Source organism: Elgaria multicarinata, chromosome 8, assembly GCF_023053635.1.
Source record: "Elgaria multicarinata webbii isolate HBS135686 ecotype San Diego chromosome 8, rElgMul1.1.pri, whole genome shotgun sequence".
NCBI classification, from domain to species: domain Eukaryota; kingdom Metazoa; phylum Chordata; class Lepidosauria; order Squamata; family Anguidae; genus Elgaria; species Elgaria multicarinata.
In genome coordinates this window covers 80,535,731-80,549,809 of record NC_086178.1, presented here as the reverse complement: position 1 = coordinate 80,549,809, position 14,079 = coordinate 80,535,731, and the positions used below count along the sequence as shown (strand labels likewise).

General features: G+C 44.6%; 1 protein-coding gene across 1 annotated transcript; it reads right to left on the bottom strand.

The window, feature by feature from the left end:
- Window positions 1-381: 381 nt before the first annotated feature.
- On the bottom strand, window positions 382-8,771 carry LOC134402238 (vertebrate ancient opsin-like). The gene is made up of 5 exons (XM_063131603.1): window positions 8,405-8,771; window positions 5,542-5,752; window positions 5,344-5,461; window positions 1,958-2,197; window positions 382-609 (listed from the first exon to the last, which is right to left on the bottom strand). Exons 1-5 carry the CDS (start codon window positions 8,769-8,771, stop codon window positions 382-384), a joined length of 1,164 nt encoding a protein of 387 aa, XP_062987673.1.
- Between the last annotated feature and the right edge of the window lie 5,308 nt (window positions 8,772-14,079).

The window sequence follows — 14,079 nt, the reverse complement described above, 5'->3', positions numbered from 1 at the left end:
AGGAATACAAAAGCGACAAATAAATAACAGTATTAAGAATTAGGTGTTGTGGATCCTATTCACAAATACTTCTATGAATTCCCTCAAGTTCCATAATATGACAAGCTTTTTCCAAATGCTAGATCATGCTCAATGGATGTTATAACATGCACATTAGCATTGCTTGAGAAAAAGCACTAACAGTGCAATCCTAGGCGTAACTATATAGAAGTCCTATTGGATTGCGGCCAGAATGGATTTGGATAAAATGTGTAATAACGCCAGCGAGCAGAGCATTGTGTATACTTGGCTTTGACATTCTTCTTGGCTGCCATTTTGCACAAATGAATGGTACCAATGGAATGATTGAAAGTTCTGTTTCGTTGTCTGGAAAAGTTGTACTCACACTGGGCAAACTTTGTTTTCTGAAATTGCCAACTGGGCAAAAGAATGGCAGCTGCTGTGTTCATCCTCACTTCTCTGGTTGAAGGCAGTAACATGTGCTGCTACTGTGGACACCTCTCTGCCATTTTTGGTGTGTGTTGCCCTCTCTGAAACTGGATTCACATTGGAGTCTATAATAGTACCTTGTTCACTGCATCGGAACAGCTGGATTAGACAATTCCGGAACTAGAAATGAAATCATAAATTATTATTATTGAAATTTCATCGATATATTTCAATATGTATGTGCATTTAAAAAGTTTATATTGTATCATCAAACTTGGTGAAACAGAGGCAGTGTTGGCTGGTGAGTCACCTATTCAGGATGATGGGGTTCAACCTGTTCTGTATGGGGTTGCATTCCCTAAACGGGGCCAGTCCTCCTATGAGACAAGGTGAATCCCCTGCCTCAGGCAGCAGATCAGGAAGGTAGAAGATTGTGCAGCCTCCACCAGGAAGGCCCCATCCCTCCTCCTCACTTCATGAGGCACCAGGGCAGGCAGACAATCGAGGGAGCCCCGCCAGCCACTCTTTTGCTGTTTCCAATGCCACAAAAGAGATTCCTCTAGGTCCAGATGCCTTGCTCTGAGGGGTCTTTCCTCAGAGTAAGGCACTGTGGGCAAGGTGGCTCTAGAAACTGCCTGTGCTGTGGAAGAGTAGTGCCAGTGGCAAAGGGGTGACAGCAAATGTTCTCCCACCTCCAATAGTGGATACCTTGCCTATAAAGGATCAGGTCCATAGTTCAGGTTGAGATTAGGGTGATCATATGGAGGGGAGGGGAGGGCTCCTGTATCTTAACAGTTGTATCGAAAAGGGAATTCCAGCAGGTGTCATTTGTATGCATGCAGCACCTGGTGAAATCCCCTCTTCATCACAACAGTGAAAGCTGCAGGAGCTATACTAGAGCTACCAGACCCCAAAGCAGGCAGGGCACCTGCAGCTTTAACTGTTGTGATGAAGAGGGGATTTCACCAGGTGCTGCATGCATACTAATGACTCCTGCTGAAATTCCCTTTTCTGTCCAACTGAAAGATACAGGAGCCCTGTCCTCCTATCCATATGGTCACCCTAGGGGAGATGATTGATACAACTCCATCATTAGAGGCTCAGATGGCATCTGTGGTATGCAGCACCTCCCACCAGTGAAGGCTGATATACCAGACAATAACATTGACATTGTTAACCGTGCTCTGGTGAACTCAAGTTTGCACTACTGCAATGCATTGCACATGGGTGATTTTGAATATGCTCTGGAAACTACCACTAGAGCAGAATACAGTTGAAGGTTACTAATGGGCACTGGGCACTGAGAATACAGCTCACCAAGGCTTAATTAGCTCCACTAGCTCCTGGCCCATTTCCAAGCCCCGTTGAAATGGCTGGTGCTTCCTTTTAAAGTCCTACATAATTTAACATGTAAGTAGATGGAAGCAGTTAATTAGAAACAAAATATGAAAGCAAAAACAAACAGAAATCTTCCCCAGGGACTTGGAAGCAATTCAATTTAAATACCTCAAGAGGAGACATACAGTACCTGATTGTTCATAAAGACATAGATAATTGGATTATAAACTGTAGCTGTTTTTGAAAAGAAAGCTGGGATTGCAGCAAGACGAGGATCCAATTCAATAGAAGGACAGGCTGTGACCAAGACTGAAAAGGCTGCGTATGGAGACCAGCAGATTAAAAATGCAAAGATCATAATAACAACCATTCTAGTAACTTGTCTTTCAGGCTTTCGTGTAGAGCCTAATCTGCCTTGAGTATCTGAAACCTAGAAAGAAAGAAAGAAATCTCATCAAGAGTACCAGCAAAATAAGGATTTCAACTCAGAATTCATCAATAACTAAGGAGACAATTTTGATCCAGTAGTGCAAAGCAATATGAATCCTTATTTACTTGCAAAACATAAATCACAGCCCAGCCTACAGCCAGAAATTTAAGGAGGGCATGAGCAGGTGGAACTAAGCATGCACCGGATGGTTACCATCCATCGAGGCAAAACAGCAAAAACTCTAATTAAAGAAAGAAAGAATAGTCTGATGGGATTAGACTATCATTGAGTTCAATGGTTTTAATTTTAATATGCTACAGATTGAATACATGACTCAAATGTGCCCAAGTGGTGATTTTGCCCCAATCAGCCAGAATACACAGAGAAGTGGAGGGCAGATTTACAATTTGGTAGACCACTTTTTTCCTTATGAGCTATTTTGTCAATCAATAAATAAACAAGAAAAGGGCTGGCTCCAAATTTAGGCATATTCAGAGTAGAGCCACTAAAATCAATGGGACTTAAGACAGCCATTACTTAAGCCCCATTGATTTAAATGGGTCTGCTCAAAGTACGTCTAAGTCTGGATCCAACCTAAAGACTTGGTAATATGTATTAGATCCTGCATCAAGCACGGGGTTAGACTGGATGATCTCCAAGGCCCCTCCCAACTCTATGATTCGAAGTCCCTGGCAGATTCTCACTATGTGACTACAACTGTGAGAAGAGCTTTGAGAGCTACATAAAATTGCCTGCATAACTCATGCTCAACCAGAGTGCAGTGGAATATAGTTATTGAGCTGGCGGGGCCACGTCTTCTTACAAGAAATGACTTTAGGGGGGGAAAGGAGGAGATTCCTATTATGGAGAGGAAGTGTGCCTCCCTTTCTGTCAAAGGGAAGAGAAAGAACTCCGTGCTGGATGTTCAGAGCTACATAGCTCTCCTTTGTGAAGAAAAGGCGTGAGTGAACATTTCACAGATCTGCCTTTGAGCTTCTCTTCTGCTATTTTATCAGCTTAGGTTGATATACCAACTACACCCTTATCTGGACAGAGATAGCTTAGCTACAGTTATCCATGCTCCGATAACCTCTCGTTTGGATTACTGCAATGCGTTTTATACGTGGGGCTGCCTTTGAAAACGGTCCGGAAGCTTCAGCTGCTACAAAACAGGGCAGCCCATTTACTAACAGGGACTGGCCGGTGAGACCACATCACGCCAGTCCTTTTACAACTTCATTGGCTGCCAGTCCAGGTCCAGGCCCAATTCAAAGTGCTGGGGCTCTTCCACACGTCGTTCTCGGGGGGCTTCCATCTGCCTCCAGTGCACCCCGAGAACGATCGTGTAACTTGCCTGGTGAAGAGACGAGGAAGACACGTCCTCGCCGCTGCCGCCACCCAGCTTCCTCCGCGCCGGCCGGCTCGGAGAGCTCTTTTTGAAGAAAGTGGGGTGGAGAGATTCTTCCACTCTCCACCCCGCCTTCTTCCACCGAGCTATTCGTCCCATCCAGCGCGGAGGAAGCTGGGTGGCGGCAGCGAGGACGTGTCTTCCTCGTCTCTTCACCAGGCAAGTTACACGATCGTTCTCGGGGTGCACTGAGGGCAGATGGTAGCGCCCCAAGAACGATGTGTGGAAGAGCCCCTGGTACTAACATACAAAGCCCTAAACGGTTTGGGGCCAGGTTATTTGAAGGAACGCCTCCTCCCATATGTACCTGCCCGGACCTTAAGATCATCTACAGGGGTCCTTCTCCGTGAGCCCCTGCCAAAGGAAGTGAGGCAGGTGGCTACCAGGAGGAGGGCCTTCTCTGCTGTGGCACTCCGGCTGTGGAACGAGCTCCCCAGAGAGGTCCGCCTGGCACCTACACTGTACTCTTTTCATCACCAACTGAAGACCTTTTTATTCTCTCAGTATTTTAACACTTAATTTTAACTTAAATTTAAATTTTACTTTTCTAACTCTGTATTTTAATCTTATATCAATTTTGCTGCGTAGTTTTATCCTGGTTGTGCTTTTTATACTGTATTTTGTATTTGTGCTTTTAACCTGTTGGTTGTTTTATTATGGTTGTGAACCGCCCAGAGAGCTTCGGCTATTGGGCGGTATAAAAATGTAATAAATAAATAAATAAATAAATAAATAAATAAATAAAAGTCCCATTGGCTTTAATGCGACTGAGTCATACATATCTAGATGGATTGAAAACAGAACATTTATGTTCCAAATTACTGTCCTGCCACCATTTGAGCTGCAGTCAGCAGGAACTTGTGTCAGGGCCTTCTGTGTTACAGTCCTCACGCTCTGGAATTCCAGGAGATCTGCCTGAAAGCCAATGTGGCAGAGTAGCTAGAATATGAAACTAGGGTTGGGGAGACCCAGGTTTAAGACCCCACTCAGACATAAAGCTCATTGGATACCAATAAGCCAGCCAGGATCTCTCAGTCGAATCTACCTCATAGAGTTATTGTGAAGATAACATGGGTAGAAGCAAAGGAGGAGAACAACATATGCTTTCTTGAGCTCATTGAAGAAAAGGCAGGATATAAATCACAAGCAAGCGAGAAAATCTGTCTGACCCCCTTCACCTTGTTGACTTTTTTGTTGTTGTTCCAGCAGGCCTTCAGCTGAAGCTCAAGTCTCTAGATGTTTTCGACTACAACTTCCAGCATTCCTGGCCATTGGCCATACTGGCCAGGGATGATGGGAGTTGAAGTCCACAACATCTGGAGGGTGCCAAGTTGGAAAGGCTGCTAGACACCCTACCTGCCATTTCACTCAATGGGACAGCTTACTTCTGAAGACATAGGCATAATAATACATTCAGAGTACAACCCTATGTACATCTTCCTAGCGCCAGATGTGCAAGTAACCCCTGCGTTCTGCAGTTCCGATGGATGTTCCTCAGTAGTGCAGATCTGGCATTTGCATTAGGTCAGCAGTGGTGTCACTTCAACTGAGCATTTGAGCAGCCATCAGTATGATCCTGACCTGCATTAATCTAGACACAGCCTAGGATGTCCACAATGACTAACTGAGAGTACAACATTTGGAAACTGGACCCATCTAAAATGGGACCCTTTAACCCAAAAGATGATGACCTGAAGATTCCCTGCGATTCGTATTTCTTGTAAATGTTTGCACCTACCTTTTTAAGTTTGCGCGTTAATTTCCCATAGGATACCAAAATCACCAGTAATGGCAGTATAAAACAGGTGGTGAAGAATGTAATGATGAAAGTGTGATCATTGTAGTCCCCAGAATACCTATAAAAACCACACAAGGTTTTAAGGTTCTGCCTGATCAGGTCTAATCCAATCAATGTGACATTCCTGAATGGTCTTACCAGTTGGGTTCACAGGTAGTTCCAATCTTGCTGGTCGTGTAGCTGCTCCACCCCATTGTAGGAGGGATGGTCCATATAAAGGAGAAAACCCACACAAAGGCAATCCCCAGAGCCGCGTGCTTGCCCCTGAGCCGCATATTTCCAAGGGGGCGGCAAATCACAATGTAGCGCTCAAACGCAAGCAGAGCAAGTGACCAGAGCGCAACTATTCCTGAAATGGGAACAAATATAAGCATAAGCATGCATAAAGAAAAGAAGTCAGTATGATGCCATGAACCGAGTTCAAATTCTGACTCAAATGTAAGCTTTTAAATGTAAATGTAAAGCTTTTAAAACTTGATGTTGTGCAGACTTCTACTGTTACTTTCTACTGTTAGTTTTACCCTACCCTGTGCCTGCTTACCCTACCCTGTACCTGTTTGCATTCTCTTCCCCTCCTTATTGTTTTACTATGATTTTATTAGATTGTAAGCCTATGCGGCAGGGTCTTGCTATTTACTGTTTTACTCTGTACAGCACCATGTACACTGATGGTGCTATATAAATAAATAAATAAATAAATAAATAATAATAATAATAATAATAATAATAAGCTATTTACTCAATGCAATGTACCTTTTAGTGACTCAAACCACTTCTAGCCCAGGGTTGTCAACTACTCCCTGGCAGGGGCTGCCCGGGGTTTCAAGCAGGGGTCATTTCAGCCCTACCTGTACATGCCAAGGATTAAACTTGGGACCTTCTGCATGCAAAACACGTGCTCTACCACCCAGCTACAATTCCTCAGCTATGAAGCTCCTTGACTGACTTTGGGGCAGTCATATTTCCTCACAGGATGGTTGTGAGGATAAAAGGAGGGAGATGGCTGCCACCCTGCACTCCCTCCTCATCGCCGGGATTACCTGATGCCACCCCAGGAGGTGGATGTTGTTATGTAAAGCATCTGCAAACTACCATGAGTGAAAACTCATGAGTGCACAAGAGATGCCTCATGTAGACAGGATCGTGCAAGAGCCAGCTAAAAATGCCCATTTCCTCTGGCTGTGATGCTTGAGGAAGACAGTGATGGTCCTCCCTGGAGCAGGGGTGAAGAGCCCCAAGCGTGGGGCCAAACCCAGCCATCTGGAGTTGCCCTGATGGCCACACACCCTTCCCCCAACCACTGATGGTTTGGTCCTTTCCTGGCTGTTGTCCAGTTTTTCCCCATTCTAAAAGGTTGAAATGCTTCTCCTAAGGCTTTAGTCCCTGGCAGTAAGAGCTTCATGCTAAAATAGGCTGGTATTTTTCAGCTCCACCCACTTTGCCTTTGGTCCTGCCCCCTGCCTTCAGCCCCACCCACCACTTGAATGCAGCCCCCAAGAGCTTCTAAATGGAATCCAGCCCTCGGGTTGAAAGAGATTCTAGAGTAATTTCTTTTGGGCATTCCAAGCAGAAATAGTTGGATGGATTGCTTGGTTCAAAAGGCCATTTGAAACACAAGGAAATATGGAACAACCTCCTGCTTTTCCACTGAAAGCCAGTGTGGGGTTGTGAAATCGACATAGTATGATAGATATCGGCAAAGGAGTCCCGAGTGCAAGTCCCCTTGCAACTATGCCGCTCCTTGGGTGGTCTTATTTATTGCATTTATATCCCGCCTTTTTCCTTCAAGGAACCCAAGGCGGTGTACATAATCCTCCTCCTCTCCATTTTATCCTCAAAACAACAACCCTGTGAGGTGGGTTGGGCTGAGAATCAGTGACTGGCCCAAAGTCACCCAGTGGGGACTAGAGTGAGTGGGGACTAGAACCCAGATCTCCTGAGTCTCAGTCTGACACTTTAGCCGCTACACCACACTGGCTCTTGAGTATCCCAAAGTTGCTATTCTTAAACCTCACAGGATTGCTATGAAAAGAACATGGAATTTCTATTCACGGATCCATGTAAGATGGGGCAACGCCATGTTTCATCCCACTCTTGCACTGCAACGGCCACGTGACGTGAACAGTACAGAGGTGGTGCAATTTACTGTCACATTTAATTTACGGATAAACTAATGCTGTTGGGAAAGTGTCCTCAGAAAATATGAAGATTACTGGGATTCGGTGGGGTAACAGAAGGAGCCTTCTTTGGGCAACCTTAGATGCAGAATAATTGACTAATTAACCAGATGAAAGCCCTGCAGTTAATCACCTAAGAGCACTTTAATTGGTTAATAGCCCTGAGTTTCAACACTGTTATTTGTCAGCAAGACTTACCTTCAGCATTATCGCTTCAAATCATAAAAGTTTTACTATGAAAGTATGCCTCTTTCCCCCCCGCAAACACCATTCTCCCCCCTCCCATGCACACCATCTTCCTTCTGATATTTTCAAAAAGATCAGTCTCTATTCACAAGTGTGCTTCTCTGTGTGTGCTTTCATTTGGCATCATGAATGAAGACCACTGCTCGCAAAACCTAGTATTTGTCTATATCATTAAATAGAGATCATTAAATCTATCATTAAATCAAGAGCCAGTGTGGTGTAGTGGCTAGAGTGTTGGACTGGGAGTTGGGAGATCTGGGTTCTAGGCCCTGCTCAACCATGGAAACCCAACCTACCTCACAGGGTTGTTGTTGTGATGATAGAAATGGAGAGGAGGAGGAGGAGGATTATGTACACCACCTTGGGTTCCTTGAAGGAAAAAAGGTGGGATATAAATGCAATAATAAAAAATAAAAAAATAGGCAAGCTCAGCAACAGCAAAACAAACTCGGCAATTTTAGCAAGGCTCAGTGCGTACTCAGACAAGATCCTTTCATCTGGACCGCCACGTACAAAACACAGTTACATTCGCAAAAGGTTATTGAAAGAGATGCTAAGGTAGAAACTTTTCTGCTTACCAAAGAACGTGACTGCAAAACCTTCCAACACACATGCCCAGCGGCCCATATAAAAATAACCCTTCAGGTTCGTTAGAAAGCTGATGGTGCCCCCAGTCAGTGAGACAAGGAAATCGGCCACAGAGAGGTTCACGATGACATAGTTGAGGGGCTGCCTCAACTGCTTGAATTTCAGAGTCACGAGGATGACCGTGAAGTTTTCGGACAGAGACAGGGAAGTCACCACAAACATCAAGGCAGAAATCAGATGGAAGTTCCAAGGCTCAATGAAATCCAGAGGACGCAAGAATGGGTCCAAAGGTGAGGCGCTGGTGGAAGGAGCCAGAAGAAAAGATGCATTGTCAAGTTCTCTCATCAGTCTATCCATTTCTGCCTTTCACCATGGAAGAGCTGAGTGGATCAGAGAGGATTAGCACATCAAATCAACAGTGTTTTTCTTCCTAAGATGGAATTTCTTCCCTAGAGTACAAAGGCACAGCAAACACACCACACTTGTGGACTCAAAATTAAAAATCCAGCAAAAGAAAGTTCTGAATGGAGAAGGATTTGGTGCTTCCAAGTGCAATCAAGTCTAAGCCAGTGAGGCTCTGAAAAGCACTCTGGTCCCCTTCTTTCTCTCTCTTCGCAGCTGCCACTGCCTCCAAACCAGCCAAAAAAAGGAGCAGTGGGGTTTCTCCTGGTGATTCTTCAGTGACAGCCAACAGCAATGCCAGAATGACCACAGCTGCGTCTGTTCGGGAGGAGGGGAGAGGAGGCTCAGACACTCCTGCTTTCCAGAATCTGGCAGGAGAAGGAGGAACCCCTTCCTTTGGCATGAACATCAGGGAAGGATGTGTTCCTTGCCTCTCTGAGTGCTGTAAACGGAATAGGAGGGGGGCTTCTTTCTTTCTCTCTGCCAGAGCTGCTGGAGACAGGGCTGACCTGACCGGAGAGCATCGCAAAGGCAATTGCTACCTGGCCAGGTATCAAACGAGAGCCAAGGACCTCTGTGTAAAATGATGGCACTGTGAATGCAGTGGTACCAAATGCCCACAACTGAGTTTCAGATATATATTGCAGAGTGGCAGACACAACATTCTGTGTACTGTCTGCTGTATTTTCTTCCTGTGCCGTAATTTGTGTTAATAAAATGATGTGTGTGTGTTTGTTTACACACACACACACACACACACACACACACACACACACACAAAACAAGAACCTCCATAATCATAAAAAGAACACCCTGTCCCTTTTATTCAGAGGATTCCCTCATATTCTCACTGAACTCAGCCTCTGAAGACAAGGTACAGATCTTTGGACAGGCCTTAGAAGACTCTGCCCCTGAGACAGTACAGCTCTTTCTCCAGACTCTTAAAACAGTGGCCACAATTTACAGATGGCAGCAAATTTCAGAATAACTTGGCTCTGGAGAGCTTCTTCTTCCCTGCATATTCATTCCAGCCCCACAAAATGCGCACTGGCACGCTGGACAGTTCTCTATGCCTGGTGTGATCCTGGTCTCTATGCCACAAATGGGACCCTTTGCACCATGCTTTACCTACTACCAGGGAGAAGGCAGGGCTAGGATCAGGAATCAGCCTCAAAGGCACTTGCCAAGGCTTATGGCTTGTGGCTGGTTCTATTGTGTCATTGCCCTGCCTCATCCATGGAATTTCCCAGACAATGTTGTCCCCTATTCATAACCTTCCCACATTTTCTCACTACTTCTTTGTAACTATTTTGTAAATGAACTCAATGGATCTACTGAGTCTTAGCTTATGGCTAAAGGTTAGCTGACCTGAGCAGGTAGCATAAAGTAAAAGTAATAAGCCACCAAAGAAGAAATAATGGCATTCTACATATCACGACCTCATTCATTCCTGCTGCAAAACATACCTAGATGAAGAGAACTGTGCTAAATGGGACCCCGTTTAGTAGCTCGAATTGTATGTGGCAGCTTGAGAACATGAACTGAATTTACTAGTCCCAGGAGAGAAGCACTAAAGCAAGCAGGATATTAAATCAGCATGATACAAGTTGCTGTATTCCTGGATTTACTTTATGTAGTGATAGGTGGGAGTCAGTGGGTCTTGGAGAGTGACAGCCTCTAATGAGATCGGATGCAACCTTTATTTGCAGGTGGTGCTCTGAAGTATTGGCCGTGGCCCTTGAAAACCCTTAGCTCAATCTATAGTTTATTATGGAATTCTTAGCTATGCAGAGATCATGGATGGAGGTGGGAATTGAGGAAAGGATTTGTCTACATTTTCTATGATTGTGGGTTTCATTGCTGATTTTGTTGTTCAAAAGATAGAAAAAGGAGGTAGGACTATGGAGGGTTTTTGGCAGCGAAGTCAATATAAATCTGCTACTTTCTTGTGACCCTTCAGCTCATGGGCACAGTGCTGGTCAGTTTCATGGTTCAGCTTTGTTTATTTCCTGCTGTACATCCCAACAGACAAACGAGCCTCCACATTGTGTCTGTAGAACTGTGGAAATATGAAACATTCTCCATGTTTTTTCTTGCCATCGAAAACCCATTAAGGAAAAAAAGTTGTAATAACTGCACAGTGCCTTTTTAATTGAAAGCAGATGCAAGTGTATGTGTGTCCAAATACGAACAGAGCAGGTGCATTAGGTGAGGGCATTCACAACCCTTTCTTTCCATGTCACTTGCTGGATTCCAATTACCCCCTGATATTACTGTTAGTCCTGAGAGAAATGGCACAGAGAGAAAGGAGGGCTGTCTATACGCCTTCTAAGCCCCACAGTAGCTGTGAATCGGCGCTGCATTGGTTATACAACTCAGCCAATGATTTGCAGCCACTGTGTATTTAAATTTATTTATTTTATTATTTATTTATTTATTTATTGCATTTCTGTACCGCCCCATAGCCGAAACTCTTTTAACGTGGATTTATAACGCTGAAGTGAAGTCACCACAGCCCTTCCGGCATCTGACCTCCTCTGGTGTCAAGGCAGGGGTGTTCTGGGGTAGATGGTGACCCCCTGATTGGTCATCAGAAGCCAGGTGATGGGCAGGGGGTGGGCCCTTCAAACAGCTGTCGGAAAGCCCACGCTGCCTCCAGCCATCAGAATTACCCACCGCCGCTCCACAGCAACAAAATTGCGGGGTTTAACAGGGAAGCAGCAGCAATGTGGTGCTGTCAAGGCAGGGCCGCGGTGTAGGGCTTAATAAAAACCCAACCCATTACCTACACTGCTGCTCCAATCAAATCTGCACATACACCACAGGAGCTAGTATAAAGATGAAAACATCTCCTGCTAGAGCTGATGAGAAACAATGATTTGGCCAAGCGATTGTGAAATTGACTCAATGATTTGAGGAAAATACAGTTTCATGAAATCTCTCACCCACATCCCGCAAACTTTACTTCAGTGATCCAATTCGCTTTTTCTTCAACACATTTGAGCCTATTTCCCACTGAACTCAATGGACTTACTTCTGACATGCATAACACTGTTAATCTCAGAGTCTTTCTACGGTTCTTCTCCCTGCCACCCAGCAAAAATACAGCATGAGATGGTTTTTAAGCTTTTGGGGGGGGGGGGTGTTAGGTTTTTTTGGGTTTTGCAAGACATTCTTTTTATCCTATTTCATCAAAAAATCAACAAATTGAAACAATCATTTCAGTGTGAGTGAACGGCTTCAGCAAGTTCAGCATGATCATATTTATTTCAAGCCAGACCCATCTCCCAGGTGAGAAGTAGTTTGGCCCTTATTACCAATGCAGAGGCTGATTCTTTCCCAAGGCTGATTCTTTCCCAAGGAGCCCCACTGATTTGGTGTGGGGCTGTGTTTTTGCACTGTCTATTTGATCAGGTGGCGGGGGGCATGGAGGCCAGCAAGAAACTATCCTATCTTTCATCGGCTTGTTATCAGGCTTCTGGATTTGTTGTGTGGATATTAGCTATTTTGAAGAGAGCAGCAAGTCGTCTTCAATGTGTTTGTCATCCTCACAGCAAGAAACAAATTGGAGGTTTGCAAGCAGGAAAGAGGTGAGGAATATACTTGGAGACATTAAGGGCTCCACCACACCTCCTTTTTTTTCCTGGTATGCACCTGCAATTTTGACCTCTATTTCATTAGCGCAGCAAGTGCTGGTCCCTTACACAACTGCTGCTGTTGTTTGCTCTCCTATTGCACCCACCCCACCCTGCCCCTTCTCTTTTCCCCTCTAGTTCATTGATTCTTGTCGGGCGATGGACGCAGTTGCCTTCCCCCCTCCCCCCTCTGGTTTTGTTGTCTAGGGATTTACCAATTCAGCGTTTAATCGGCTGGGCGCCATTCCTGCACGCAATGAGGGTGGGGTTGGAGCAGCAAAAGTCTGTTTCACCGGCTCAGCACAAGTCAATTTATTCAACCAACAGACTCAACAAACTGGAGGAGAACCACCCTGACCTCCTCTTTTGTCAGCAGGACCACTCCCAACAAAAGCAACATAGCAGGAGGTCAGCAATACATGAGACAGGAGGATGGTTTTATTTCGCATGGGGGGGGAAAGATCAAACTTTCTAGGTGTTTTTTTTTTTTGTGGTTTTTTTTTTTTTTTTTTGGTAGCACACAAGAAGGCCAGAGGGGATGGGAGGTATGCAGGAGGCAGACAACGTTGTGAGAGGGAACTGCAAAAATCCATGAGTGCCCAGCAGCGAGCGTGCAATAAAACACTTGTCTGATGGAGCTCTAATAATGCAACCAACAGAAACTCATACTGCCCCTGACCTCTCATGGATCAGTCATCCAGGCAAGTATTAACAAAAGAAATGGTGGTGGTGGGGAATCATCTAGTTTTGATATGATTTCCCCTCAAAAGTGTTTCATTGGAAGTCCCTAATCTTTTTCTCTCCTGGATTCCTTGTGGTCTCTATAAATCAGATTAATAATCATTACTACGAACTTAAGGCACAATCCTATGTATATTTAGACAGAAAAAAGTCCTACAGCTCCCAGCATTCTACAACCAGCCATGCTGGGAGTTGAGGACATTTTTCTGTCTAAACATGCCTAGGATTGCACAAAAAATGCTATTAGATGCTAATATCCAATCCAATATGAGCAGTTCCATTTGGAAGGGAATCATTTCCCAAAAAAGCAAACATACCAGGAAAAATTGTTCCAAGGACTAACATTGTCTCTTATTTTATACATTTCATTTGAATTTGTGTTTGTCCCATGCTTAAATATTTGGAAAGGCTACAATGCATGAGAAACACAAAAATAAACTTCGAAGCCTAACTGAGTTCAAATGCAAGGATTGAAGATAATCAAACTAAAGGGCCTCAGATGCTGGGTTTGGATGACACGTCTATGCATATTACTTCGCATGTCTACACATAGTGGATTGGATTCAGATTTAGTCATCCTTAGAAATCAATGAGATTTAAGTTAGCTACTCTAAGTGTGACTAAATCTGGATCCCACCTGCTGATTGCATTCTGGGTGAGTGATAACTTAAGACAAAAGCTTATGCATGTTTAGCCAGAAAAAGGTTCCACAACTCCCAGCATTCCCCAGCCAGCATGCACCCTTAATGTGTAAACTGACTGCACTGAAAAAGCAATGCATTTGAGGTGGGTTAACTGGGATAGCTCATTCACACATCCCAGGTTGCAGTCAAAACGTAATGACAGGCTCAGCGCCAGAAGCAACATCCTGAGGTGGGTTCCATCAC

Bases quoted from the DNA above. Each gene is read 5' to 3' on its own strand.
- LOC134402238 (XM_063131603.1), bottom strand. From the start codon at position 8,771: ATGGATAGACTGATGAGAGAACTTGACAATGCATCTTTTCTTCTGGCT. The intron at 5,462-5,541 runs GTAAGACCATTC...TGGTTTTTATAG, and splicing joins ACTACCTGTGAACCCAACTG to GTATTCTGGGGACTACAATG. The intron at 610-1,957 runs GTACTGTATGTC...TTTCATTTCTAG, and splicing joins ATGTCTTTATGAACAATCAG to TTCCGGAATTGTCTAATCCA.